The following is a 26,419-nucleotide window of genomic DNA, read 5'->3' on the forward strand; positions in this document are numbered from 1 at the left end:
TGTAGCTTCGTTCCTTGATCCTGAACACAACTGAAGGCACAGAAAAAACAGCACAGAATCTAGGACATCATATCTCTTCTCCCTGTCTTGTTTTGGCACAAATGATTGGAAGCTAGAAGCTTACACAATGGACTCTTGTAGCCACCAGGAAACGTCCTTGTAGTTTAAAGCCCTGACTTACATACCCCATTTAAAAGCATAGTTAAACAGAAAATACTTCTTTGGTCCCTATCATCTAAAAGATATGGATTAAAAGTCTGCTCAGGCCGCACCTGCTTAAGGAAAAGCTATACCTCTTAAACACCAGTAGCCTACAACCTGAGTGCCCTTTCCTGAGGCTGACTTGGCCAATATTAAAACTGCCTTTACTTTTTTTTTTTTTTTTCCTTGTGGATAAAGCAGCCGTATGTTTCAGTGACTAGCCAAGGTAGAGAGAAAAAAACAAAAATACCCTCACCAAAATTCTCACTTTTCCAGTGTTATTTTGATTCTCAAATTCTGCTACATTGTTGTTTCTTTAGGCTCTCTGGTTATCAAGGATGTTGTAGGGAGGGAAGAGCATAAGTAGTTCTCTGCTTTCCTGCTTCATTTAGCCTGAGTCTCTCCCTGAAAGAAAAGCCTGAGACATGAGCTTGCAGGCAGGTAATTCACTTATATTAAACTTCAGATTTATACATAGTCATAAAACCAAAAAACCAAACCAAATCCATTGACGTTGAGTTGATTCCAACTCATAGCAACCCTATGGGACGAGTAGTACTACCCCACAGGGTTTCCAAGGAGCACCTGGTAGATTCTAACTGCCAACCTTTTTAGTCAGCAGCCGTAGCTCTTAACCACTACACCATTGTTTGAACAGAACAAGGCGATACTGCGTGGTTTAAAGTCAGGAAAGGTGTGCGTCAGAGTTGTATCCTTTCACTATACCTATTCAATCTGTATGCTTGAGCAAACAATCCAAGAAGCTGGACTATACGAAGAATAATGGGGCACCAAGATTGAAGGAAGACTCATTAACAACCTATGTTATGCGGATGACACAACTTTGCTTGCTGAAAGGGAAGAGGGCTTGAAGCACTTACTGATAAAGATCAAAGACCATGGCCTTCAGTATGGATTACACCTCAACATAAAGAAAACAAAATTTCTCACAACTGAACCAATGAGCAACATCATGTTAAACGGACAAAAGATTGAAGTTGTCAAGAATTTCATTTTACTGGGATCCACTATCAACACCCATGGAAGCAGTAGTCAAGAAATCAAAAGATGCATTGCATTGGGAAAATCTGCTGCAAAAGACCTCTTTAAAGTGTTAAAAAGCAAAGATGTTACCTTGAAGACTAAGGTGTGCCTGACCCAAACCATGGTATTTTCAATCGCCTCACATGCATGCAAAACCTGGACAATGAATAAGGAAGACCAAAGAAGAATTGGTGCCTTTGAATTATGGTGTTGGCGAAGAATATTGGCATTTATTGGAAACTCTACATTACAAAGAAGAGTATCCTTCCTTTTCTCTACTCTAAAATTGCAATATCAAAAAAGCTTTTGACAAAGCTGGATTCCCATTGTATGGGGTTGTTTCCATATGCAGGATTCTAGGCTTAAGATAGAATGTAATTATTTTCAAGTTCTAAAAATAAAAATCTCATACCAGTGTATAAAGCAGTAGGGAAGTTTTTGGTCTTTAGCATGAGGAAATCGCCTAACTAAGCACATAAATTGACATTTCTAAAATTCTTAATTCTTCTAGACAACCAAAATGCAAGGTTATACAACTCATTTCTAGCTGTCAAGATTTCTCATTGCCATTAACGAGAGGCAATGAATGCAAGATGCTTTTCTGAAAACACTTTCATGTGTTAAGAATCACCCAAGAATTAATGTCACTATATGACCTTATGTTTTTCCTGCTATAGAAAGAAAATAAAATGAAATTTTAATGGTAATGGTAGCCATCTCTAGCTATATTACAAGCTTGTTTTCCCTGAAATGTTTGCATTCTATAAGAAGTATTCCAGCTTAGTTTACTGAAATGTTTAAGCAAATGTGAAATTATTTGAGATTTTAAGATAAAGTTTAAACAAATTAATTTTATTTAAAAAAAAAAGGAAAAGATTATTGCTATTAACCTATACTCTCAGAAAGGACCCAAAGAGACAAAAGGTAGCACAAACATTTAAGTGCTTAGCTACTAACCAAAAGGTTGGTGGTTTGAATCCATCCAGAGGCACCTTAGAAGAAATACCTGGCATCTACTTCCAAAAGACCACAGCCATTGAAAACCCTGTGGAGTGTACCTCTACTCTAAATCACACGGAATCACCATGAGGCAGTATCAACTCCAAGGCAACTGGTTTGGTTTTTTCAAGTGGGTGGGGGTCAGGGGTGGAAGCATGGGAAGAAGTTACAAAAAAAAAAAAGTAAATCAGGCATGGGTCCAAAAACATGATGGAAAGGCAATTTCTCCCACTGGAAAATGAGAAGAGCAGTAGTACATCCACTGTCTGCCCTATCCCCAAATTTATTTTTGTGACCTGGAAACAAGGAATCAGACAAGTATCAAAACAGAAAATGGTATGAGATTAAGAGTCAGCTCAAGTTTCTCCTTTCCTTTCAGTCCTTCTTTGGCCTGTCCATGCATAACTATCACCATCCTAACTTCCTTCTGCTGAAGACACATGGACCCCTACAACTACTAAGAGATGTTCTAAGACCGCCAAAGCACTGGGCAGTCTTACATTTAGTAGTCTACCCTGCATTATACTAAACATCAAAAGACTTCTACATCCTGCCAAGTTGATATAATTCAATAATGGTTAACTTTTTTGAGCCAGGCACTGTCAGAACACTTCATGCCTATTTAACTGTCACAACCGTGCCATAAGGTGTTATGATTATCTACATTTTATCAGAGACAAAAAAGCTCCTAAATAACTTGCCCAAGGTCAATAACCAGTACATAACAGAACCAGGGCAATATTCTTCAAAACACCATGAATCTACCATGAAGCTATAGGGACATAATGATATGTGCTATAGGTATTTAAGTAAATATTTATTTATTTATTTTTATTTTGAAGTTGTCTTTTCATATTTTGGAGCCAATGTATTTTTTTCATGCAACAAGCAGTTTCATGGTCCCTTTAAAATAAAGGTAAAAAAACAACAACAACATGTAATCCCTTTGTTTTGTTCCCTGGTGCTTAGTAGGTAATATAACACTTTACCATTCATCCATCATTTGATTCTTACTTATTCACCAGTCTCCCTTTCTCGCCTGTCAGCTCTATATTTCTAGAAGCTATTTAGAAAAATGTCTTACACAGAGAGGCACTCAGTATGTGTTTAATAGAGCCAAAATGAACAGTGGCAATTGAAGGGAGAAAAACTCAAAACTGAATCATTTGCTAAGGACACTGGCAAGGTTTATCTGGTATAAAGGACCAGATATTTGGAAGGGAGAAGTGTACTAGGGAAATGGTTTATCTTGCAATAATAGGTAGGGTGTGGGTTTTACAGAGGCAAGAGTAGATATTGGCAGGAATTGTTGTTAGGTACCATCAAGTCACCTTCAGCTAATAGAGACCTTATGTACAACAGAACAAAATATTGCCCAGTCCTGCACCATGCTCACCATCATTGCTAGGTTTGAGCCCATTGTTGGAGCCGTTGTCAATCCATCTCAACCAGGGTCTTCCTGTTTTTCACTGACCCTCTGCTTTACCAAGCATGATGCCTTCCTCTAGCAATTGGTCCCTCTTGATAACACATCCAAAGTAAGACAAAACCTTACAATCCGTGGTTCTAAGGAGCATTCTGCCTTGTTTTCCTCCAAGACAGATTTGTTTTTTCTTCCGCAGTTCATGGTGTATTCAAGTATTCTCCACCAACACCATAATTCAAATACATTCATCAATTCTTGTTCAGTCTTCCTTATTCATTGTTCAGCTTTTGCATGCATATGAGGAGACTGAAAATACCATAGGTTGGGTCAGGCAGAACTTAGTCCTCAAAATAACATCTTTGCTTTTTAATGCTTTGAAGAGGTCTTTTGTAGCAGATTTGCCCAATAAAATGCATCATTTGATTTCTTGACTGCTGCTTCCATGAGCATTGATTGTTGACCCAAGAAGAACAAAATCTTTTACGACTTCAATTTCTTTACCATTTATCACAGCATTATTTATTGGTCCAGTTGTAAGGATTTTTGTTTTATGTTCAGGTGTGATCCATACAGAAGGCTGTAGTCTTTTTACCTTCATTAGTAAGTGCTTCAAGTAATCTTCACTTTTGCCAAGTGTGGTTGTATCATCCGTATATCTCGGGTTGTTAATGAGTCTTTCTCCAATTCTAATGCCACATTCTTCTTTACATAGACCAGCTTCCTGCCTTATTTGTTCAGAATATAGATTGAATAAGTTAGGTGAAAGAATACAACCCTTCTGCATACACTTCCCAATTTTAAGCCACACAGTCTCTTCTTATTGTGTTTAAATAACCGCCTCTTGATTCATGCACAAATTCCTCATGAGCAAAATTAAGTGTTCTGGAATCCCCATTATTCACAATATTATCCATAATTTGTTATGATCCACATAGTTGAATGTCTTCCCATAATCAATAAAACACAGGTGAACATTTTCTGGTGTTCTCTGATTTTGACCACGATCCATCTGACATCAGCAATGATATCCCTTGTTCCACATCCTCTTCTGAATTTGGCTTGAACTTCGTGTAGTTCCCTGTTGATGTATGGCTACAGTCATTTTTTGAATTATCTTCAGCAAAATTTTATTTGCATGTAATATTAATGATATTGTTCAATAATTTCCACATTCTGTTTGATCACTTTTCTTTGGGATGGGCATGAATAGGGATCTCTTCTAGTTGGTTGGCCACGTAGCTCTTTTCCAAATCTCTTAACACAGACAAGTAAGTGCTTCCAATGGTGCATCATTTGTTGAAGCATCTTAATTGGTATTCCATCAGTTCTTGGTGCCTTGATTATTACCAATGCCTTCAGCATGGTTTGTGCTTCATCCTTTAGTACCATTGGTTCTTGATTTTATGCTACCTCCTGAAATTGTTGAATGTCTATAAGTTCTTATGGTTAAGTGACTCTGTGTATTCCTTCCATCTTCTTCTGATGCCTTCTGTATCACTCAATTCCTTGCCCATAGAATTCTTCAACATTGCAACTTGAGGCCTGAATTTTCTCTTCAGTTCTTTCAGCTTGAGAAATGCTGACCATGTTCTTCTCTTTTTGTTTTCTAACTACAGGGCTTTACATATTTCATTATAATACTTTACCTTGTCTTCTGAAGCAGCCCTTTGAAATCATCTGGTCAGTTCATTTACTGCATCATTTCTTCTGTTCAAGAATATCATGCTCCAAAATCAAACTCCCAAACTCAAAGGGAGGTGTGACAGTTAATTTTACATGTCAACTTGGCTGAGCTATAGCGCCCAATAGTTTTGGCAAACACTAGTATAGCTGATTCTGTGCATGTACTTTGCTAATGTAATTAATATTTGTGGGCGAGCTGCGTGCAATCAATTGAAGGCCTTAGGAGCAAAAACTGAGGTTTCCAAGAGAAGGAATTCTGGCTCAAAACTCTAACATAGATATCCTGCTGGAGCTTCTAGCCTGTCACTTGTCCTATGGATTTTGAACTTACCCACACCCACAATCACATGAGCCAATTCCTTAAAATCCCTCTAGATAAGTTATATATATATATATATATATGTATGTATATATATATGTATATATGTATGTATATATATATATAGTGGTTAAGAGCTGGGCTGCTAACGAAAAGGTTGGTAGTTCAAACCCACCAGCCGCTCCTTGGAAACCCTATGGGGCAGTTTTTCTCTGTCCTATAGAGTCGCTATGAGTCAGAATTGACTCGACAGCAACAGTTTTTTGTTTTTTGGTTTTGGTTTTTGGTTTTATTGGTTCTGTGTCTCTGAAGAACACCGACTGATACAGGAAGGTTGCATTTAATATTTTCCTACAGAATTTTAATAAATGGATGGGGTAATCTCAAAGATTTTGATCAACAGGCAGATGATTATAATTAGCATCTCACAAGGGGCCATCTATCTCTAAGATTTTGTTGTCCCATACTTTGAAATTTACTGAAATTTTACTCAAAAATTGCTTTATATCAATTACAAATTTTTCATTAAGCCCCCAAAATATTATATATTATTAATCATAGTAGGTATTATCTTTTCATTTATTTGAAGTCTCAACGTCTATCTTTTGAATTCAAAGGGTAATACCGGAAATAATTTAGTTTCTTTATTAAGATAGCTAGTGAGATTCAATAATTAAATCAGTTCAAGACATATTTATTTAAGCTTTGATTGTGTGCTTATCATTGCCATGGAAATGGGAGAATACATCTCTTATTATTACAATGAGTAAAAATATATATACATGCCAGTTAGTAAAATAACCACATGAGGCAAGAGACCAGTATTGTTTCTATGAATGACACATAATATAAGTTCATGGAAGAAAGTGTCTCAATATGTACTTTTCCCTGACAGAGCAACATAGGAGAGTTTTTAAGCACATGACTTTTGAAGCGCAAACAACCTGGATTCAAATCAATTTATACCACCTGTTTTCTTTGCCACCTTGGACAAAGTTATTCTGTACCTTATGTCTCATTTTCTCACCCATGAAACAGGAATAATCATCTTTCATTGGGGGTTGGTGAAGATTCAAATGAATGAATAAATGCAGAGTGCTCAGTACAGGCTCTGTGCCATTGCAGACCCTTATCAAGGATGTTGGAGTAAGAAAGAAGTAGTGGCATTAGCAGCAGCAGTAGTGGTAGGGTAGTAATAGCAATAATGATACTCATGGTGGTAATCACCTGAGCTGAGGTGTGGGTATCAGCAAAGAGTAAAGGATAGAACACTCTAATTGTTGTAACGGAACACAGCTTTGGAAATTATTATGTTTTATTTTTAGATCAATGAGATTCCCTAAAGTGTGAAAAGAATTGGAGGGTAGTGGGAAATAAAATTATATAAGTAAATCCAGGATCGATTGCAAAATATTAAGTCCAGTAATGTTTTCTTCGTTGCGAGTAAAGGTGGATGGGTATTTACCAAACAAATTTTAATAATTTTCAGTTGTCATTGTGATGCATATGCCTGGCTGAATGAGATGGAGAGTAGCTATTATCTTGAATTGAAGGAAAAGAATATTTGAGTTTATTTCTGTTCTCTATCATTTAGTTGTCAAAGGAATAAGAAATAACCTAGAGTAATTTAAGCTGAGAACACAGGGATACGCTCAACCATTCACAAGTTTGGGGACAGATATTTCCTACTATATTTGTGATATTTGAAAATCTCCTTTAGATAATGAAGGTTTCTGAAGGGGAAAATAATTTAAGAAAGCAAGATCTGCAGGAAGCTGGAAGTTTCTAGCCTAGTTAACAAGAAACTTAAGCCAAATAACTTTCACACTAACAAGGAGCTTCAAAAGTAGCCAGCAGTGGTTGCCATGCTACCAAAAGTAAGCCCTGTGCTTGTCTTCAGTTATTTCTGCTCTAGGGGGCATATTTTGTGCCTTTTTTTGCTCCAAGGAAGAGCCCAGCAGCCTAGGCTGGGCTGGGCTGTTTAGTCCTCTGGGAAAAGAGAACAGATTACTGCCCAGGGGAACAGGGCTCATTAGGAGACAAAGGTGACAGGTGTTTGCTCTCTGAAAAGAGTAGCAGCTATAGCAAAACTCAGCTGTGGTAGATTTCTAGTATAGAATAGCTGCTAGTGTGGGAAAGTGGGGGAAGATATAGCAGGCTAGGGTGGGGAGGGTAGAGGGGGAAACTATCCCCATGTGCCTAGAACTAAGGAGTTTCCCTAGACATGGGATTTTCAATGTTGAAAGCAGGACATTTCTGCCCAGAATAGGACGATTGATCACTGAGAGGAGGCAGTCCTTGGGATGGCCCAAATGGCTCTAATTACTACCCTGCTAGCATCTTTGGGCTTCGAAAAAATCATTGCACCTCACCCTCTGAAGCCTGATGGTTTGTCTAAATAGCAGAACAATCCCCTCTTCGGGTGATCAGGTAGGAGGGCTTGCATTGCACTCTGTACAGTGAAATACACAACCCTCGGAATATAAAACTGGGTGAGGATAGGTCCTCAGGGTCCTCTGCCCATGTTGTAAAGAGAGGGGGCATCTGCAAACATTTTCCATCCTGCCCAGAAAGCTTTGGAACCATGAAGGACTGCTTGTGATGGAACTTTTCCTATTGTACACTATTGCTATTTGTTGTTTTTGAGTATTAAAACATCTTTCATTATTACCAGCACCATGTACATGTCTCAGGTGTGCAGGCTGGTCAAGATAAATGGATATAACACCCATGGAGTGGTTGGTACCACTGGGTGAAATGATCATCTCAGCACTCTGGTGAGGACTTGGAATCTGGAGACAGCCTTTAAGGCAAACTGTGAGTGCAACGAAGTCACCCTAAGTACAGACAACAGCCAGCCTTTTCTGGGCAGACTAAAAGATCATATACAATTATATACTTAACATAGAAGTACCAGCACAGCACAGATACAGTGGACCAATCTAGTGCTTAAACTGTGAGCCATCAATGCATAAAATCAAAAATAGTCACTCTAGAGTCCCAAGTTGCTTCCTAAGTATGATGAGTAGATACGTAATATTTAACAAATACAAATATTGATCAGAAATCATGATCATGAGACAGTATTCAAGAGCATAAGAAATTGTTTTTTTATTCTTGACAAAATTGCACTTGATCACAGACTCTCAAGTTACTGAGAGTGATTCGGTTTTCCTTTTTCCTGGTGAGGCTTAATGATTGATTATCAGCAAGGGTCTTGACATTAGACAGCTCTGGCTTCAAATCAAGCCTTTATTGTATATATGCTGTGTGACCCAAGGTGAATTTTTTAACCTCTCTGTGAAATAATTTCCTTTTCTGTAAAATTCTAATGCTTGAGAGGCGGGGCCAAGATGGCTGACTAGGTAGATGCTACCTCGGATCCCTCTTGCAACAAAGACTCAGAAAAACAAGTGAATCGATCACATACATGACAATCTACGAACCCTGAACAACAAACACAGATTTAAAGAGTTGACCTGAGTGACAGAGATGGAGAACGAACAACTACGGGGAAGCAGCGACTGTTTTTGGAGCCTGGAGCCAGCATCCCAGTCAGGTAACCTTGGCACCGGACTTAGGACTGGGCGCAGGGGAGCTGAACATGACATCTGTGACGGCACAAACATGGGGTGCAGCTCTAGTCCCCTGAACTGACCCCGGGAGGGGGCCCAGCCAGTCCGCGCGGGCGGCACAGCCACGGGGCTGGTGGGAGGAGAAGTCCCCGCGAGGCAGTGACTAGTTTTGGAGCCAGGAGTGCAGCGTCCCAGCCGGGGAACCTTGGCGCTGGGCTTTGGACTGGGCACAGGGGAGCTGAACGCGGCATCTGGTCACAGCGCAAACATGGGGCGCAGCCCTACTCCCCTGAACTAACTCCAGGAGGGGGCCCAGCCGGTCCGCGGGGGCGGCGCGGCGATGTGGCTGGTGGGAAAAGAAGTCCCCAGGAGGCAGCGACTGATTTTGGAGCCGGGAGTGCAGCGTCCCAGCAGGGGACCCTTGATGCTGGGCTTTGGACTGGCAGCGGAGGATCTGACCGCGGCCAGACCCTCGGGGACAATCTCCACACAGCCAGCACACATAGGCGACACGCCCCTCGGGAATCTCAGATAAAATAGTCATCCCAAGCAAGGTAAGCAACTTTGGCTATATTCTGGGGTGCTACTCTCTGCTGTTTTTCTGAACCCTCCCCTCCCCTTCCCAGGCGGCTTCATTAACATTGGAATTTCCTGAGCCAGAGGGAGAACAGCTCCAGCTCCACAGCTTTGCTTCCCCCCTCCTTTTTTTTTTTTTTTTTTTTTTGTTCTTTTCCTAACCCATTCTTCCGGCCTGAGAGAAGCAACCACAAAAAACCCAGGGATCAAAAATCCTTCCCTAATTGGACTAAAAACACAGAACCAGCTCCAGCCAAGCATATATGATCCAAATCTCCGGCTTTCATCCTTACAGGGAACAAGGTGGCTGTTATAATGCAAAGGCAGTTCTGATACGGATCTGACTGCATTTTTTTTTTTAGCACATTTACTGGAAAAACAAGTTCCCCAGGTCTGATATCTCTGCTTACTCAACAGAGCCCTAACTGACCCACAACAGGTAACTGAGGGCTGAAAGCTCCGTCCAGACCACCTAGCCTCTTGCCTTAGGGGTCTAAGGAGGGTGACACCTACCAATCAGTAGAGGTACTTGCATTGGGGGCCTAAGGTACAGCTGCAGAGCCCCTCCCACCAAGGTGCTATAGGAATAGAGACACACCTACATCACTGACACTTGGGGGAAGCCTGTCAGCATCCTGCCCCCCCTGGAGTGTGAACCCCAGCTGCTACTAGAATCTGGTGCACAGAACTATCACCACTACTTCTCGAGGTGGATAGGTGTTAGGGTGCAGCACACACTTGATGACCCGAAATCAGATTCTACTCAAGAATAGTGAATAGACTCAGGCATATATATCTGGCAACAGCCCAAACCAGCTGGTAATAGGTCATAAGTAAGTCAAGGGCTACAACAAACAAGACAGCACAATCTAGTAGCCCATCCACATATATTGAAAGAAAACAAAACAAGATAAGACTCAGTGAGCAAATATAGAATGGCTCGGAGACAGCAGTCAATATCAAACCACATAGAGAAGCAGGTCATGACAGCTTCTACAACCCCCCAGACAAAAGAATCAAAATCTTTCCCAAATGAAGATACAATCCTGGAATCATCAGATACAGAATATAAAAAACTAATTTACAGAATGCTTCAAGACATCAGGGATGACCTCAGAAATGAAATAAGGCAAACTGCAGAAAAAGCCAAGGAACACACTGATAAAACTGTTGAAGAACTCAAAAAGATTATTCAAGAACATAGTGGAAAAATTAATGTTGCAAGAATCCATAGAGAGACAACATGCAGAAATCCAAAAGATTAACAATAAAATTACAGAATTAGACAATGCAGTAGGAAGTCAGAGGAACAGACTCGAGCAATTAGAATGCAGACTGGGAAATCTGGAGGACCAGGAAATTAACACCAACGTAGCTGAAAAAAAATCAGATAAAAGAATTTAAAAAAATGAAGAAACCCTAAGAATCATGTGGGACTCTACCAAGAAGGATAACTTGCATGTGATTGGAGTCCCAGAACAGGGAGGGAGGACAGAAAACACAGAGAAAATAGCTGAAGATCTGCTGACAGAAAACTTCCCTGACATCATGAAAGACGAAAGGATATCTATCCAAGATGCTCATCGAACCCCATTTAAGACTGATCCAAAAAGAAAAACACCAAGACATATTATCATCAAACTTGCAAAAACCAAAGATAAAGAGAAAATTTTAAAAGCAGCCAGGGAGAAAAGAAAGGTCTCCTTCAAGGGAGAATCAATAAGAATAAGTTCAGACTACTCAGCAGAAACCATGCAGGCAAGAAGGCAATGGGATGACATATACAGAGCACTGAAGGAGAAAAACTGCCAGCCAAGAATCATATATCCAGCAAAACTCTCTCTGAAATATGAAGGTGAAATTAAGATATTTACAGATAAACACAAGCTTAGAAAATTTGCAAAAACCAAACCAAAGCTACAAGAAATACTAAAGGAAATTGTTTGGTCAGAAAACCAATAATATCAGATACCAGCACAACACAAGGTCACAGAACAGAACATCCTGATATCAACTCAAATAGGGAAATCACAAAAACAAATTAAGATTAATTAAAAAAAAATGCTCAAAACAGGGAATCATTGAAGTCAATATGTAAAAGATCACAATAATCAAAAAGAGGGACTAAATACAGGTGGCATAGGACTGCCACATGGAGAGGGATACAAGGCGATATAGGACAATACAAGTTAGGTTTTTACTTAGAAAAATAGGGGTAACTATTAAGGTAGCCACAAAGATGTATAACAACTCCATAACTCAAAATAAAAGCCAAGAAAAGTGTAATGACTCAACAAACATAAACTCAAATACTATGAAAATGAGGATCTCACAATTTACAAAGAAAAACGTCTCAGCACAAAAAAGGAAGTGGAAAAATGAAATTGTCAACAACACACATAAAAAGGCATCAAAATGACAACACTAAACACTTACTTATCTATAATTACGCTGAATGTAAATGGACCAAATGCACCAATAAAGAGACAGAGAATCTCAGACTGGATAAAGAAACATGATCCATCTATATGCTGCCTACAAGAGACACACCTTAGACTTAGAGACACAAACAAACTAAAACTCAAAGGATGGAAAAAAATATTTCAAGCAAACAATAAGCAAAAAAGAAGAGGAGTAGCAATATTAATTTCTGACAAAATAGACTTTAAACTTAAATCCACCACAAAGGATAAAGAAGGACACTACATAATATAAAAGGGACAATTGACCAGGAAGATATAACCATATTAAATATTTACGCACCCAATGACAGGGCTGCAAGATACATAAATCAAATTTTAACAGAACTGAAAAGTGAGATAGACATCTCCACAATTATAGTAGGAGACTTCAACACACCACTTTCGGAGAAGGACAGGACATCCAGTAAGAAGCTCAGTAGAGACACGGAAGACCTAATTACAACAATCAACCAACTTGACCTCATTGACTTATACAGAACTCTCCACCCAACTGCTGCAAAGTATACTTTTTTTTCTACCGCACATGGAACATTCTGTAGAATAGACCACATATTAGGTCATAAAACAAACCTTTCCAGAATCCAAAACATCAAAATATTACAAAGCATCTTCTCAGACCACAAGGCAATAAAAGTAAAAATCAATAACAGAAAAACTAGGGAAAAGAAATCAAATACTTGGCAACTGAACAATACCCTCCTGAAAAAAGACTGGGTTATAGAAGACATTAAGGAGGGAATAAGGAAATTCATAGAACGCAACGAGAAGGAAAATACTTCCTATCAAAACCTCTGGGACACAGCAAAAGCAGTGCTCAGAGGCCAATTTATATCGATAAATGCACACATACAAAAAGAAGAAACAGCCAAAAGCAGAGAACTGTCCCTACAACTTGAACAAATAGAAATTGAGCAACAAAAGAACCCATCAGGCACCAGAAGAAAACAAATAATAAAAATTAGAGCTGAACTAGATGAATTAGAGAACAGAAAAACAATTGAAAAAATTAACAAAGCCAAAAGCTGGTTCTTTGAAAAAATTAACAAAATCGATAAACCATCGGCCAGACTGACTAAAGAAATACAGGAAAGGAAACAAATAACCCGAATAAGAAATGAGATGGGCCACATCACAACAGACTCAACTGAAATTAAAAGAATCATATCATATTATTACGAAAAATTGTACTCTAACAAATTTGAAAATCTAGAAGAAATGGATGACTTTCTGGAAAAACACTACCTACCTAAACTAACACAATCAGAAGTAGAACAACTAAATAGACCCATAACAAAAAAAGAGATTGAAACGGTAATCAAAAAACTCCCAACAAAAAAAAGCCCTGGCCCGGATGGCTATACTGCAGAGTTCTACCAAACTTTCAGAGAAGAGTTAACACCACTACTACTAAAGGTATTTCAAAGCATAGAAAGTGATGGAATACTACCTAACTCATTCTATGAAGCCAGCATATCCCTGATGCCAAAACCAGGGAAAGACACCACAAAAAAAGAAAATTACAGACCTATATCCCTCATGAACATAGATGCAAAAATCCTCAACAAAATTCTAGCCAATAGAATTCAACAACATATCAAAAAAATAATTCACCACGACCAAGTGGGATTTATACCAGGTATGCAAGGCTGGTTTAATATTAGAAAAACCATTAATGTAATCCACCATATAAATAAAACAAAAGACAAAAACCACATGATCTTATCAATTGATGCAGAAAAGGCATTTGACAAAGTCCAACACCCATTTATGATAAAAACTCTCACCAAAATAGGAATTGAAGGAAAATTCCTCAACATAGTAAAGGGCATCTATGCAAAGCCAACAGCCAACATCACTCTAAATGGAGAGAGCGTGAAAGCATTTCCCTTGAGAATGGGAACCAGACAAGGATGCCCTTTATCACTGCTCTTATTCAACATTGTGCTAGAAGTCCTAGCCAGAGCAATTAGGCTAGACAAAGAAATAAAGGGCATCAGGATTGGCAAAGAGGAAGTAAAATTATCTCTATTTGCAGATTACATGACCTTATACGCAGAAAACCCCAAGGAATCCTCCAGAAAACTACTGATACTAATAGAAGAGTTTGGCAGAGTCTCAGGTTATAAGATAAACATACAAAAATCACTTGGATTTCTCTACATCAACAAAAAGAACATCGAAGAGGAAATCACCAAATCAATACCATTCACAGTAGCCCCCAAGAAGATAAAATACTTAGGAATAAATCTTACCAAGGATGTAAAAGACCTATACAAAGAAAACTACAAAGCTCTACTACAAGAAATTCAAAAGGACATACTTAAGTGGAAAAACATACCTTGCTCATGGATAGGAAGACTTAACGTAGTAAAAATGTCTATTCTACCAAAAGCCATCTATACATACAACGCACTTCCGATCCAAATTCCAATGTCATTTTTTAAGGTGATAGAGAAACAAATCACCAACTTCATATGGAAGGGAGAGAAGCCTCAGATAAGCAAAGCATTACTGAAAAAGAAGAAGAAATTGGGAGGCCTCACTCTACCTGATTTCAGAACCTATTATACAGCCACAGTAGTCAAAACAGCCTGGTACTGGTACAACAACAGACACATAGACCAGTGGAACAGAATTGAGAACCCAGATATAAATCCATTCATGTATGAGCAGCTGATATTTGACAAAGGCCCAGTGTCAGTTAATTGGGGAAAAGACAGTCTCTTTAACAAATGGTGCTGGCATAACTGGATATCCATTTGCAAAAAAATGAAACAGGACCCATACCTCACACCATGCACAAAAACTAACTCCAAGTGGATCAAAGACCTAAACATAAAGACTAAAACGATAAAGATCATGGAAGAAAAAATAGGGACAATGTTAGGAGCCCTAATACAAGGCATAAACACAATACAAAACATCATCAAAAATGACAAAGAGAAACCAGATAACTGGGAGCTTCCAAAAATCAAACACCTATGCTCATCTAAAGACTTCACCAAAAGAGTAAAAAGACCACCTACAGATTGGGAAAGAATATTCAGCTATGACATCTCCGACCAGCGCCTGATCTCTAAAATCTATATGATTCTGTCAAAACTCAACCACAAAAAGACAAACAACCCAATCAAGAAGTGGGCAAAGGATATGAACACACACCACTTAAAGAAGATATTCAGGCAGCTAACAGATACATGAGAAAATGCTCTTGATCATTAGCCATTAGAGAAATGCAAATTAAAACTATGATGAGATTCCATCTCACTCCAACAAGGCTGGCATTAATCCAAAACACACAAAATAATAAATGTTGGAGAGGCTGCGGAGAGATTGGAACTCTCATACACTGCTGGTAGGAATGTAAAATGGTACAATCACTTTGGAAATCTATCTGGTGTTATCTTAAACAGTTAGAAATAGAACTACCATACAACCCAGAAATCCCGCTCCTCGGAATATACCCTAGAGAAATAAGAGCCTTCACACAAACAGATATATGCACACCCATGTTTATTGCAGCTCTGTTTACAATAGCAAAAAGCTGGAAGCAACCAAGGTGTCCATCAACGGATGAATGGTTAAATAAATTATGGTATATTCACACAATGTACTACTACGCATCGATAAAGAACAGTGACGAATCCGTGAAACATTTTATAACATGGAGGAAACTGGAAGGCATTATGCTGAGCAAAATTAGTCAGAGGCAAAAGGACAAATATTGTATAAGACCACTATTATAAGATCTTGAGAAATAGTATAAACGGAGAACACACACTTTTGTGGTTACGGCGGGGGGAGGGAGGGAGCGTGGGAGAGGGTTATTTACTGATTAATTAGTAGATAAGAACTGCTTTAGGTGAAGGGAAGGACAATACTCAATACATGGAAGGTCAGCTCAACTGGACTGGACCAAAAGCAAAGAAGTTTCCAGGATAAACTGAAGGCTTCAAAGGTCAACAGAGCAAGGGCGGAGTTTTGGGGACCATGGTTTAAGAGGACTTCTAAGTCAATTGGCAAAATAATTCTATCATGAAAACAATCTGCATCCCACTTTGAAATGTGGCATCTGGGGTCTTAAATGCTAACAAGCGGCCATCTAAGATGCATCAATTGGTCTCAACCCACCTGGAGCAAAGGAGAATGAAGAACACCAAGGTCACACAATAACTAAGGGCCCAAGAGACAGAAAGGGCCACATGAACCAGAGACCTACATCATCCTGAGACCAGAAGAACTAGTTGGTTCCTGGCCACAATCGATGACTGCCCTGACAGGGAGCACAACAGAGAACCCCTGAGGGAGCAGGAGATCAGTGGGATGCAGACCCCAAATTCTCATAAAAAGACCATACTGAATGGTCTGACTGAGACTACAGGAATCCCGGTGGTCATGGTCCCCAAACCTTCTGTTGGCCCAGGACAGGAACCATTCCCGAAGACAACTCATCAGACATGAAAGGGACTGGACAGTGGGTAGGAAAGAGATGCTGATGAAGAGTGAGCTATTTGTATCAGGTGGACACTTGAGACTGTGTTGGCATCTCCTGTCTGGAGGGGGGATGGGAGGATAGAGAGAGTTGGAAGCTGGCAAAATTGTCACAAAAGGAGAGACTGGAAGGGCTGACTCATTAGGGGGAGAGCAAGTGGGAGTACGGAGTAAGGTGTATATAAGCTTATATGTGACAGTCTGACTTGATTGGTAAACGTTCACTTGAAGCTCAATAAAAGTTAATATATTAAAAAAAAAAAGTGTGCGCCTACAGCCAAGGGAGCAGAGTTGCTGTCCCAGTGGGCCTGGAAGGCAGAGTTGAAGCCCAGGGTCAAGAGGTCTCCTTTCAGAATCCAGAGAGTGTGGCCAATACCTAGAGGCAGGAGGGCAGGGTTATTGTGGAAATTGTCTTAGAGAATGGAGGATTATTTTTAAAGCTTTGAGGGCCAATGTAGTGTGTTCTGCAACTTACTTGGTGCCTGTTATCCCTTCTTTCCTCCAGTTTCTCCCATTCGTAATGGAAATGTCTGGCTTGTGCCTGTTCTGCCCTTGTACCTTTGGAAGCAGATAATTAGTATTCTAGATTTCACAGATGAAAAGGAATGCTTGGATTTTAGACTTGGAGTTAAAACTTTTGCTATGATATGTTGGAATAGATATGATTTGTTTGCTGCAAGGATGTGATTTTTAGGGGCTCAAAGGGTGGAATGTCATGGATTGAATTGTGTTCCCACAAAAATATTTATATCAACTTGGTTAGGTCATGATTCCCAGTATTGTGTGGTTGTCCTCCATTTTGTGATTGTAATTTTATTTTGAGAGGATTAGGGTGGGATTGTAACACCACCCTTACTTAGGTCACCTCCCTGATCCAAGGTAAGGGGACTTTCCCTGGGGTGTGGCCTGCACCATCTTTCTTCTCTCAGGAAATAAAAGGAAAGGGAAGCAAGCAGACAGCTGGGGACCTCATACCACCAGGAAAGCAGCACCGGGAGCAGAGCGTGTCCTTTGGTCAGGGAGTCCCTTAGCCTGAGAAGCTCCTCGACGAGGGGAAGATTGAGGACGTGGACCTTCCTCCAGAGCTGAGAGAGAAAGAGAAAGCCTTCCCCTGGAGCCGATGCCCTGAACTTGAACTTATAATCTACTAGACTGTAAAAAAATAAATTTCTCTTTGTGAAAACAAAAAAAAAAGATTTGATAACTACAAAAAAAAAAACACAACCCCCCAAAAAAAAATTCTAACGCTTACTCAAGGGGCTGTATTAAGGTTTGAAATTAAATTAGCATAGTACACGGAATAAGAGTATTGTTGTTGTATGTCATCAGGTTGATTCCAACTCACAGCAACTCTGTAGGACAGAGTAGAACTGCCCCATAGGGTTTCCTAGGCTATAAATCTTTATAGGAGAAGATTACCAGGTCTTTTCTCTTGCCGAGCCTCTGGTGGGTTCAAACTGCCTACCTTTCCGTTAGTAGGCAAGTCCTTTAACCATTGTGCCACCGGGGCTAAGGGTACTCAATAAATACTAATGACAATCATGTTTTATCTACTTTTCCCTTGGCCCTTATAGCAGTCAGGTTTCAATTGCAGTCAATAAAATTCCTCAAGCTAGTATAAGCATAAAGGAATTTATTTCAAGGAATTTGGGGTTTACGAAGTCTTCAGTTTTGTTAGAGAAACAGACCTCACGCTAAGTGCAAAGGGGCAATCCCCAGTCCTCAGTCCATTCTCCCTCTGCAAGGATAAGGAAAACTGCCTCCACTTCTGCAGGACTCCTGAAGTAGCAAGTTATTTGCTAAGCTGGGAAGCTGCACTACGACTGTTAGGTCCAGAACCAGCCACCTCTGTGATGATCCCACACTTTGTCTCTCTTGCCCCAGAACATCAGTCTGACTCAAAGTCTAGCATGAGAGCATCTAATTGGTGAAACCTAAGTCATATCTGAAACCCTAGGTGCAAGACAGTCTTAAGGTAAGTGTCTGCTTCTAAATATTCTAAGGAGTTTGAAGGGATGTTGATTAAGCCAATCCACTGATGGGCAAAAACATTTATAACCGTGCGTTAGATTTTGAGTAAACCCATTTTTAGATACTGTAATCCTCAAGTTACTTCTTTGTTTAAATTAGATTCTTACTTTAATAATATGCTTAGATAATTTTATTTGTGTTGTGCTAATGTGTGCTCACAAGTTGTAAGGGATAGGAGATGAAATTCTCCCTCTGTTTTATGGATTTGGTGACTTCAGTTATGGCTTTTCTTCCTTTTTACTTGGTTGAGTTTTGGGTCTGTCAAATCCAAAATCAGAAGCAGGAGCAAAGCTCAAGGCCTTCTGGAAACCAATCATACATTCTTAGTAAGCCACAGGCATTTGCCAGTGCTAAACAGAATCTCAAGAAAAGAGGACGTAAAGAGCAGTGGCTGAAACCATTTATTTGGCTTTCCTTGGCATGAGCAGCTCGGTCTCTTCTACTGGCTAAAGTGGCCTTATCTACAACCTACATCCATGCTGCTCTCCTCAGCAGAAATTACATCCAGAATGATGTCAAATGAAAGAGAAATTTATGTCTAAAGGATGTGGCATCAGAACTTTATGAGGCAGGAGGTCCTTAGAGGTTTGTTGTTAACAGCAGAAACCCATTCAGAAATCAGAGACCTCAAGGATGAAAATGGTTTTCTTATTTGTAGAGTAGAGGAGTGTGATGTGAAGTGAAGAGGCCCTTGTGCATGCAGTTCCAGGGCTGCAAGACAGGGGCTGAGTTGGGAGGGTAGGAGGAGGCATTGGAAAGCGATAAATGTGTTTGGGAGCCCAACCAAGAATGACGATACATCCAAGTGAACCAAGAGCATAGAAGGCATTATTGCTGTGTATTAGCAGTTTCCCTGCCTCCATGGCCCTCATCATCTTTCTTTTTTTCTCAGCATCCTTCTTCATCATCTTCCCCTTGCTCCAGAAATTTGGACAATCAGGTACAAAAGTGTATGTCCAATCAATGTCTTTTTCTTGTAATTATCCGTAGTTGAGCTGAAAAGTTCCACATTGTCCAGAGAACTTTGCAACCCTTTGACCAGGTGATTGCTTGGAGAGGATCTAAAAAAAAAAACAGAGGATTCTTCCTTTTCTAAGGAAACTAAGATCATCATGCAAGGAATAAACAGGCAATGTTATTAAGTTGATTGACAGTATTCATTCTAGGCTGAGGCATAAATTTGAGTGACATCCTAATGGTTAGATATGACAATGAATAAGATTAATTAAGCATCACTAGTCAAAGAATACAGGAACTCAAAAAATTTTTTTTAAGTTATGCATATCTGCCAGTTAATAAATTTCAACTCTGTGAGTCATTTATTTAACTATGTGCCCAAGCATTTTCTTTCTTTAAATTCAAAGGAGTCAGCATTTAGAAATAATGATTCTACAATGCAATGGCTCTTGACTGCAGATAAATGATATGTGATTGCTCTGTAAGAGCCTCATACCAGGTGCAAATGACAGACACAACAGGCATGATGACAGACAAGAGTTCTTGTAAATAGCAACAGGAGGGTTAATTTATTAAGGGTTTCAGCATTTCCAGCTGTTTCCCTTCAATCGGTGTGACTAAGCTGCTTTGTTAAGAGACCTTGTCATACTCTCTCTGATTATGTTACTTTGTTTCTCTGCTGCATCTTTTAGTATAAGGTCGATATAGCACTGAAAAAGGGCTTTAAAAGATTCCAGTGAATACCCAGACAGATTTCAAATTCAATGGAGTTTGCTAGGTGCTGTGCTTTTCACTTATGGTTGCTTTAATCTAAATGACTTTCCCCAACGAACATAAAAGTCCCTCAAGTAATATTTTTACTGTGGAGTGAATGAATTTTTATTTGAGACCTGCACAGCATACAGTTGAATTTATCAATACAGTTGAATTTATCAGTGGCGCTGTCTTTGTCCAGGGATTTGAGTCCAATCATTTTCATCAGACCAATTGTATTTATGACAGATTATCTCAGTTGTCCACGCTTCCCTATCAGATACTGCGCGTGCTGATGTGTTCTCTGCGGGGACTATTACATGGCCATAGAAACCTGGGTCAACACTCTAACAATAGCAGTCCTCTCTGAGTGTATGGTTGAGTGTGCCGATTCAGTCACAAGAGCTAGCTGAGGCTCTTGATGTACCTGGGACAAAACTCAAGTATTCAAAATGGTAAAAAAATAAGAATAAACTTCAACATTTAAAAGCTGCAGCCAGTTGTCAGCCAGTTAACAGAACAAAAAGCCTAATATAGCAAGAATTGATTAACGTAAAGTACAATATGACCAGCTAGATACTGATGATTCAATGACATTTTTCATTAAATGGATGATGAACTATTTCTTCACTCGTTTTATTGAGGCTAACATAATGAGGAGGGTAGATCCCTCTAGGATTAAGTCTTTGCAAAGATAAACTAAAAAATAACAACAATGACAAAAAAAACCCAGCTTCTGACATACTGTGAGTATAGATATTATTCTCGCCTCAGTAAATTATGTGTTTCAATTAATGAAAGCACCCAAATATATTCTTCTGGAGTTTAGGATATTCTAGGATTCATGCCAGTGATCTTAATGTGATCTTCAATGAAAATTAAATACTAAGGAACATATCTGTTCAGCGGTGCCTGTGGGATGGCTGATGTGTTGAAGACATGTGGGGATGCCTGTTTTCAATTATATAATCTTAGTGGCTGGAATCATGCCAATTGAAACTAAATTTGTTAGGTACTTACTAGGCACCATATAAATGTATGCATTTAATATTTTTAAGAGTTATAAGGAACTTTTGAACTTCAGACTTACACTAAACTCAAGAAGAGCTAATCTCAGAATGATTTAAGCTTTCAAAAACCATTTGACACACTGTAGACATTTCATTTCTGATACTAATCTTTAAGGTGTCTTTAAATCTCTTTGTGACCAGCAGAGTTCGAATCTAAAATGTTCTATTGTTCTCACAGACTCAACCCATTAAAAACAGAACTCATCATCTTTCTCCCTAAAAAGCATTCACTCCCTGAGTTCCCTAGCCTGATGAAAACTGTCCAAGTCAGAAACCTGGATGTTATCTCTAATTTCCTCCTCAAATTCCTCCCCTCCTACAATCAAACACCAAGTCCTGTATGTTCTACTTTTTAGATACTGTCTTAGTTATCTAGTGTTGCTCTAACAGAAATATACAAGTGGATGGATTTAACAAAACGAAATTCATTTTCTCAAAGTTTAGGAGACTGGAAGTCCAAATTCAGGTCACTGGCTCTGGGGAAGGCTTTCTCTCTTTGTCAGCTCTGGGGGATGGTTCTTGTCTCTTCAGTTTCTGTTTCTCGGCTCCTTGAAGATCTCCTTATGGCTTGGCATCAATTTTCCCCTATCTCTGCTTGCTCACTTGCTTGTTTAATCTCAAAAGAGATTGACCCAAAATATACACTAAATGAATCCTGTCTTATTAACATAAAAGACCACCCATTCCCAAATGGGATTATAACCACAAGCATAGAGGTTAGGATTTCCAACATACATTTTGGGGAGACATAATTCAATCCATAACAGATACCTTTTCAGTCTATTCACTTAGCACCTATTGCTGCTACACTAGGTCAATTACCATGCGCTGCCAGATTAGTTACACAACCTCTCAATGGATATTCTTGCTTCCACTGTTTCTTTAGTCCATTGGAATTTTCCATACAGCAACCAAAAGAACTTTTTTAAAATTCAAATCTGTTACTCCTCTGCTTCAGTCTCTTTACCACCTTCCCATTTTTCTCAGGTATGGTCTAAGCTCATTGTGAAATAAAAGGCCTCCAGTATACCTTTCTCATGGTCCCAGGGTGGTACAAATGGTTAACCACTCAGCTACTAACTGAAAGGTTGTCAGTTTGAATCTACCCAGAGGTGCCTCAGAAGAAAAGCACACACAAAAAATATCTTCTCATAAGTTCTACTAGCACTTCACGTTTTTCAGTTGTCAAGCTTCTTCATTATTTTCCTAGGAACCCTTTCCAGACTCCTTCCTCCGCACCCTAGACCTCCCAGCCCTCCTCAATATAAGTCATGTGCCATTCCAATGTGGATCCATAGCACCCTGTTCCCATGGCTCCAACACAATAATAATCACGTGTTTATCTTTCTTTGTTTGATATGATCGCTCCAAGGAGAGATTAGGTTTCTTATTTCCTTCTCTATACAGCTCCAGATTCTAGAAATATTTTGTACATAATAGATGCTTTATCAATATTTGTGGAATTAATTTATAATATGAAAATTGAATTGAAGTAAGTTCTGGCATCTAGTTATCTAAGTACTCTTTAAAAGTTACTGTTTACACATCACTATGAGTCAGAATTGACTTGACGGCAGTGGGTTTTTGGTTTGGGTTATTATACATAAATTGTCAGGCATTCTAAAATTTTGTACATGAAGGCACAGGACCAGGCAGCATTTCACTCTGTTGTATGTGAGGTCACCATGATTCAGGGGTCAACTCGATGGCTGCTGATGACAACACCTAACCTTGTGGGTATGGTCAGGATTAAAATTGATAGTATATATGAGCGTGTGTGTGTGTGTAGTATTCTCAATACCTAGCGTATACATTACCAATACATGCTATTTATATTGTAGCAGTCTACTTGCTACCTCTAGCATCTAACAATAATAGGTGTCCATTAAATCTTTCAAACTTGGTAAAACAAAGAATCAGTGGAAAAGAGGAAGACCCTCAATGAGACAAATTTACACAGTGGCTGCAACAATGGGCTCAAACATAGCAATGATTGTGAGGATGGCACAGGACTAGGCAGTGGTTTGTCCTGTGGTACATGGGGCCACTATGAGTTGGAACCGACTCAATGGCACCTAAAACAACAAAACAAATGTTTCAATAAAAATTAATCAAAGATCGTGGAGACAAAACTGACCTGCACAGAACTCTAAATTTGGTAAAACATGACAAAATGGGGAGGTGGCCACTCAATGCCATTTCTAAAACAAACATAAGTCTCTAATCCAGGCAATAACCTCGGACAACTGAGAGTAGTAAAGTATTTTTTCAGATATCCACAGAAAAATTTCCAACTGAAATTATAAACATTCTTGCCATTAATATCAGTAAGAATATTTGCAATACTTATTTAAAATGTGTTCAGTAGTTTTCCAGCAACATGTTATGGTTCCAAAAGTTTGGAAATCATAGAAACTTTCAAATATAGTGGACGTCCCTAAAAATACTGGAGATGAAGGACAAGATTACCACCTACCTGAAAGTTTAGTCATATAATACAAAGACTTGTTATAAAAAGAAATACATTTTTTCTTAAATTTTTTTTGTTAAATGCTTTTTGTACTTCCGTTCAGTCATAGGCATTGTGTGGGCATACAAAGATGAACAATAAATATTCTTGTTTTCAGGAACTTCCAGTTACGTGGCAGTGATGGAGAATTGTGAGAGAAAAATAAAGAGGGCAAATAATAGTGGCAGAGATGAGAGTTCAATTAGAAATCTCAAGACTCTGTTTGCTTTCCAGTGCTTACGTGAATGGAGTAGCCTTGAACAAACCATTTTATTTTGCACAGTACTTTATCTGTGCCTTAGTTGGATGACTAAGTGGCCATTAGCAATACTTCATTGAATAGGTCTTTTGAAAAAAATCTCAGAAAAAAATTATTCACATAAAGCCTATTGAATTTAACTTTAATATAATGAATACCACCAATAGAATAAAAGTTTCAAACGCATTCAGCAAGAGTTCTCTTGCATTATTTCTGTGAATTCTTTTCTACCTGATAAATTACCTCACAATGAAACTCTACATTCATTGTGCATTGATTGTGCTGTGGTTCATATGTGAGTGCCTCAATTACAGACTGCACTTCACATGGAGGAACTGTGTTCTGAATCAAGGGTGAAGAACCCATGCTAGGTATTTCTTTTTCCAGGATGGGTCATGTTTATATCAAGTGATCTCTACTTTCTTACGTTATACACAGTGACTAGATTTTTCAAGATGGCAGACTGCTTCTTTGCTGCTGTGTGTAGTTGGAGTCTGTGACTTGGTCAAGCAAGAAATCTGCCTACTTTCCAGTATATACCAACTAACAAGGATCAATAAACAAGATGCAGCGTAATCTCTAAATTAAAATTTTCTTAGCAAAGATTTGAAGATCCTATTTATAACTGGTGTGAATTTGCCAGAACACTAGAGTTCAGAAAAGATCACATTTTTTGAAATGCAATCTGGCTCAGGATCTACCCATTCAGGTTGTGGAAAGTCCAACTCAATCATTTTCAAAAGATATTTCTTCTTCGCTCAAGATCATTAAAGAACACAAGGATTATAAATTCTAGGTGAAGAAAGATTTTTGGTCTTCAGTCCATAATGGTCACCACTCAGATGCTTTTTTTCCAGGTCACTGAAGTACAATTGAAAGCCATCTGCTTACCCTACAGCATCCACCCATTTGGTGCCAAGCTTAACTACTGAACCTAAGCATCTATATAGTTGTCCCCACCCCCAGGAGTTAGCACCCCATCTCCATCCACATCCTTCAAGTCTCAGGGAATACATTCTATCCTCTAGGGTTGGGTTACTATCTTACTCCCACTTGAATCACCAGCCCTCATACAACAGCTTAATTCTTCCTGGACCTCTCTGTAACAGAGGCTACCTTGTTCCATTCTTTCTTTCTCACCCAAGACTTTCAATACCTTGACATTCTCATCTGCAATGAACCCACTTCAGCCTGGATTAGTGCAATGGTCTTCTAATAGCCCTTCTTGTCTCCTCTCTTTTCATTCTAATGTTCCTTCAACATTTACACTAGGTTATTCATGGTATTTGCAATCACCTCATATACATGGGAAAGTTGGGCAATGAATAAGGAAGACAAAGAAGAATTGATGCTGGTAAGGAATGTTGAATATACCATGAACTGCCAGAAGAATGAAAAAATTCTGTCTGGAAAGAAGTTTAGCTAGAATGCTGCTCAGAAGTGAGAATGGAGAGATTTCATCTCATATACTTTGGACATGTTTTTAGGAGGGACCAATCCCTGGAGAAGGACGTCATGCTTGGTAAAGCAGAGGGTCAGTGAAAAAGAAAACCCTCAGAGAGATGGATTGACACAGTGGCTACGACAGTGGGCTCAAACACAGCAACAATTATGAGGATGGCACAAGACTGGGCAGCATTTTGTTCTGTTGTACATAGGGTCACTATGAGTTGGAACCAACTCAAGGGTACCTAATCAAAAACAAAACAAAACAAAAAAACCCACAATCTTATGGAAACATAGAACTGATCTCTAGAACAAGGGTCCACAAATACCACAAGGTTCATGGTCCAAGATTAGCCCATCCGCTTTTTTCTTATCACCCTTAAGCTGAGAGTAAGGGGCCCTAACAGTGCAGTGGTTAAAGCGATCAACTGCTAACCAAAAGATTGGCGGTTTGAAACCACCAGCAGCTCTAAGGAAGGAAGATGTGGCAGTCTGCTTCTGTAGAGATTTACAGCCTTAGAAACCTTGTGGGATCTCTGTGAGTTGGAATGGACTCAATGGCAGCAAGTAAGTTAAGAATAGTTGTTATATTTTTAG

At 39.1% G+C, this 26,419-nt stretch overlaps 1 protein-coding gene across 5 annotated transcripts in view; it reads left to right on the forward strand.

The window, feature by feature from the left end:
* METTL25 (methyltransferase like 25) overlaps nucleotides 1–26,419 on the forward strand; it is a 345,627-nt gene that overhangs the window by 245,377 nt on the left and 73,831 nt on the right. Inside the window, exon 12 of one of the 5 annotated variants that reach the window (XM_049883973.1) lies at nucleotides 18,682–20,099. The exons of the other annotated variants lie outside the window; for them this stretch is intronic. Coding sequence (XP_049739930.1) covers nucleotides 18,682–18,711 — 30 coding nt within the window. The 3' untranslated portion in view covers nucleotides 18,712–20,099. Of the gene's footprint in view, nucleotides 1–18,681; nucleotides 20,100–26,419 lie in introns of those variants that run through there. 5 annotated transcript variants of the gene reach the window in all.

This window comes from Elephas maximus, chromosome 4, assembly GCF_024166365.1.
Source record: "Elephas maximus indicus isolate mEleMax1 chromosome 4, mEleMax1 primary haplotype, whole genome shotgun sequence".
Lineage (NCBI taxonomy): Eukaryota > Metazoa > Chordata > Mammalia > Proboscidea > Elephantidae > Elephas > Elephas maximus.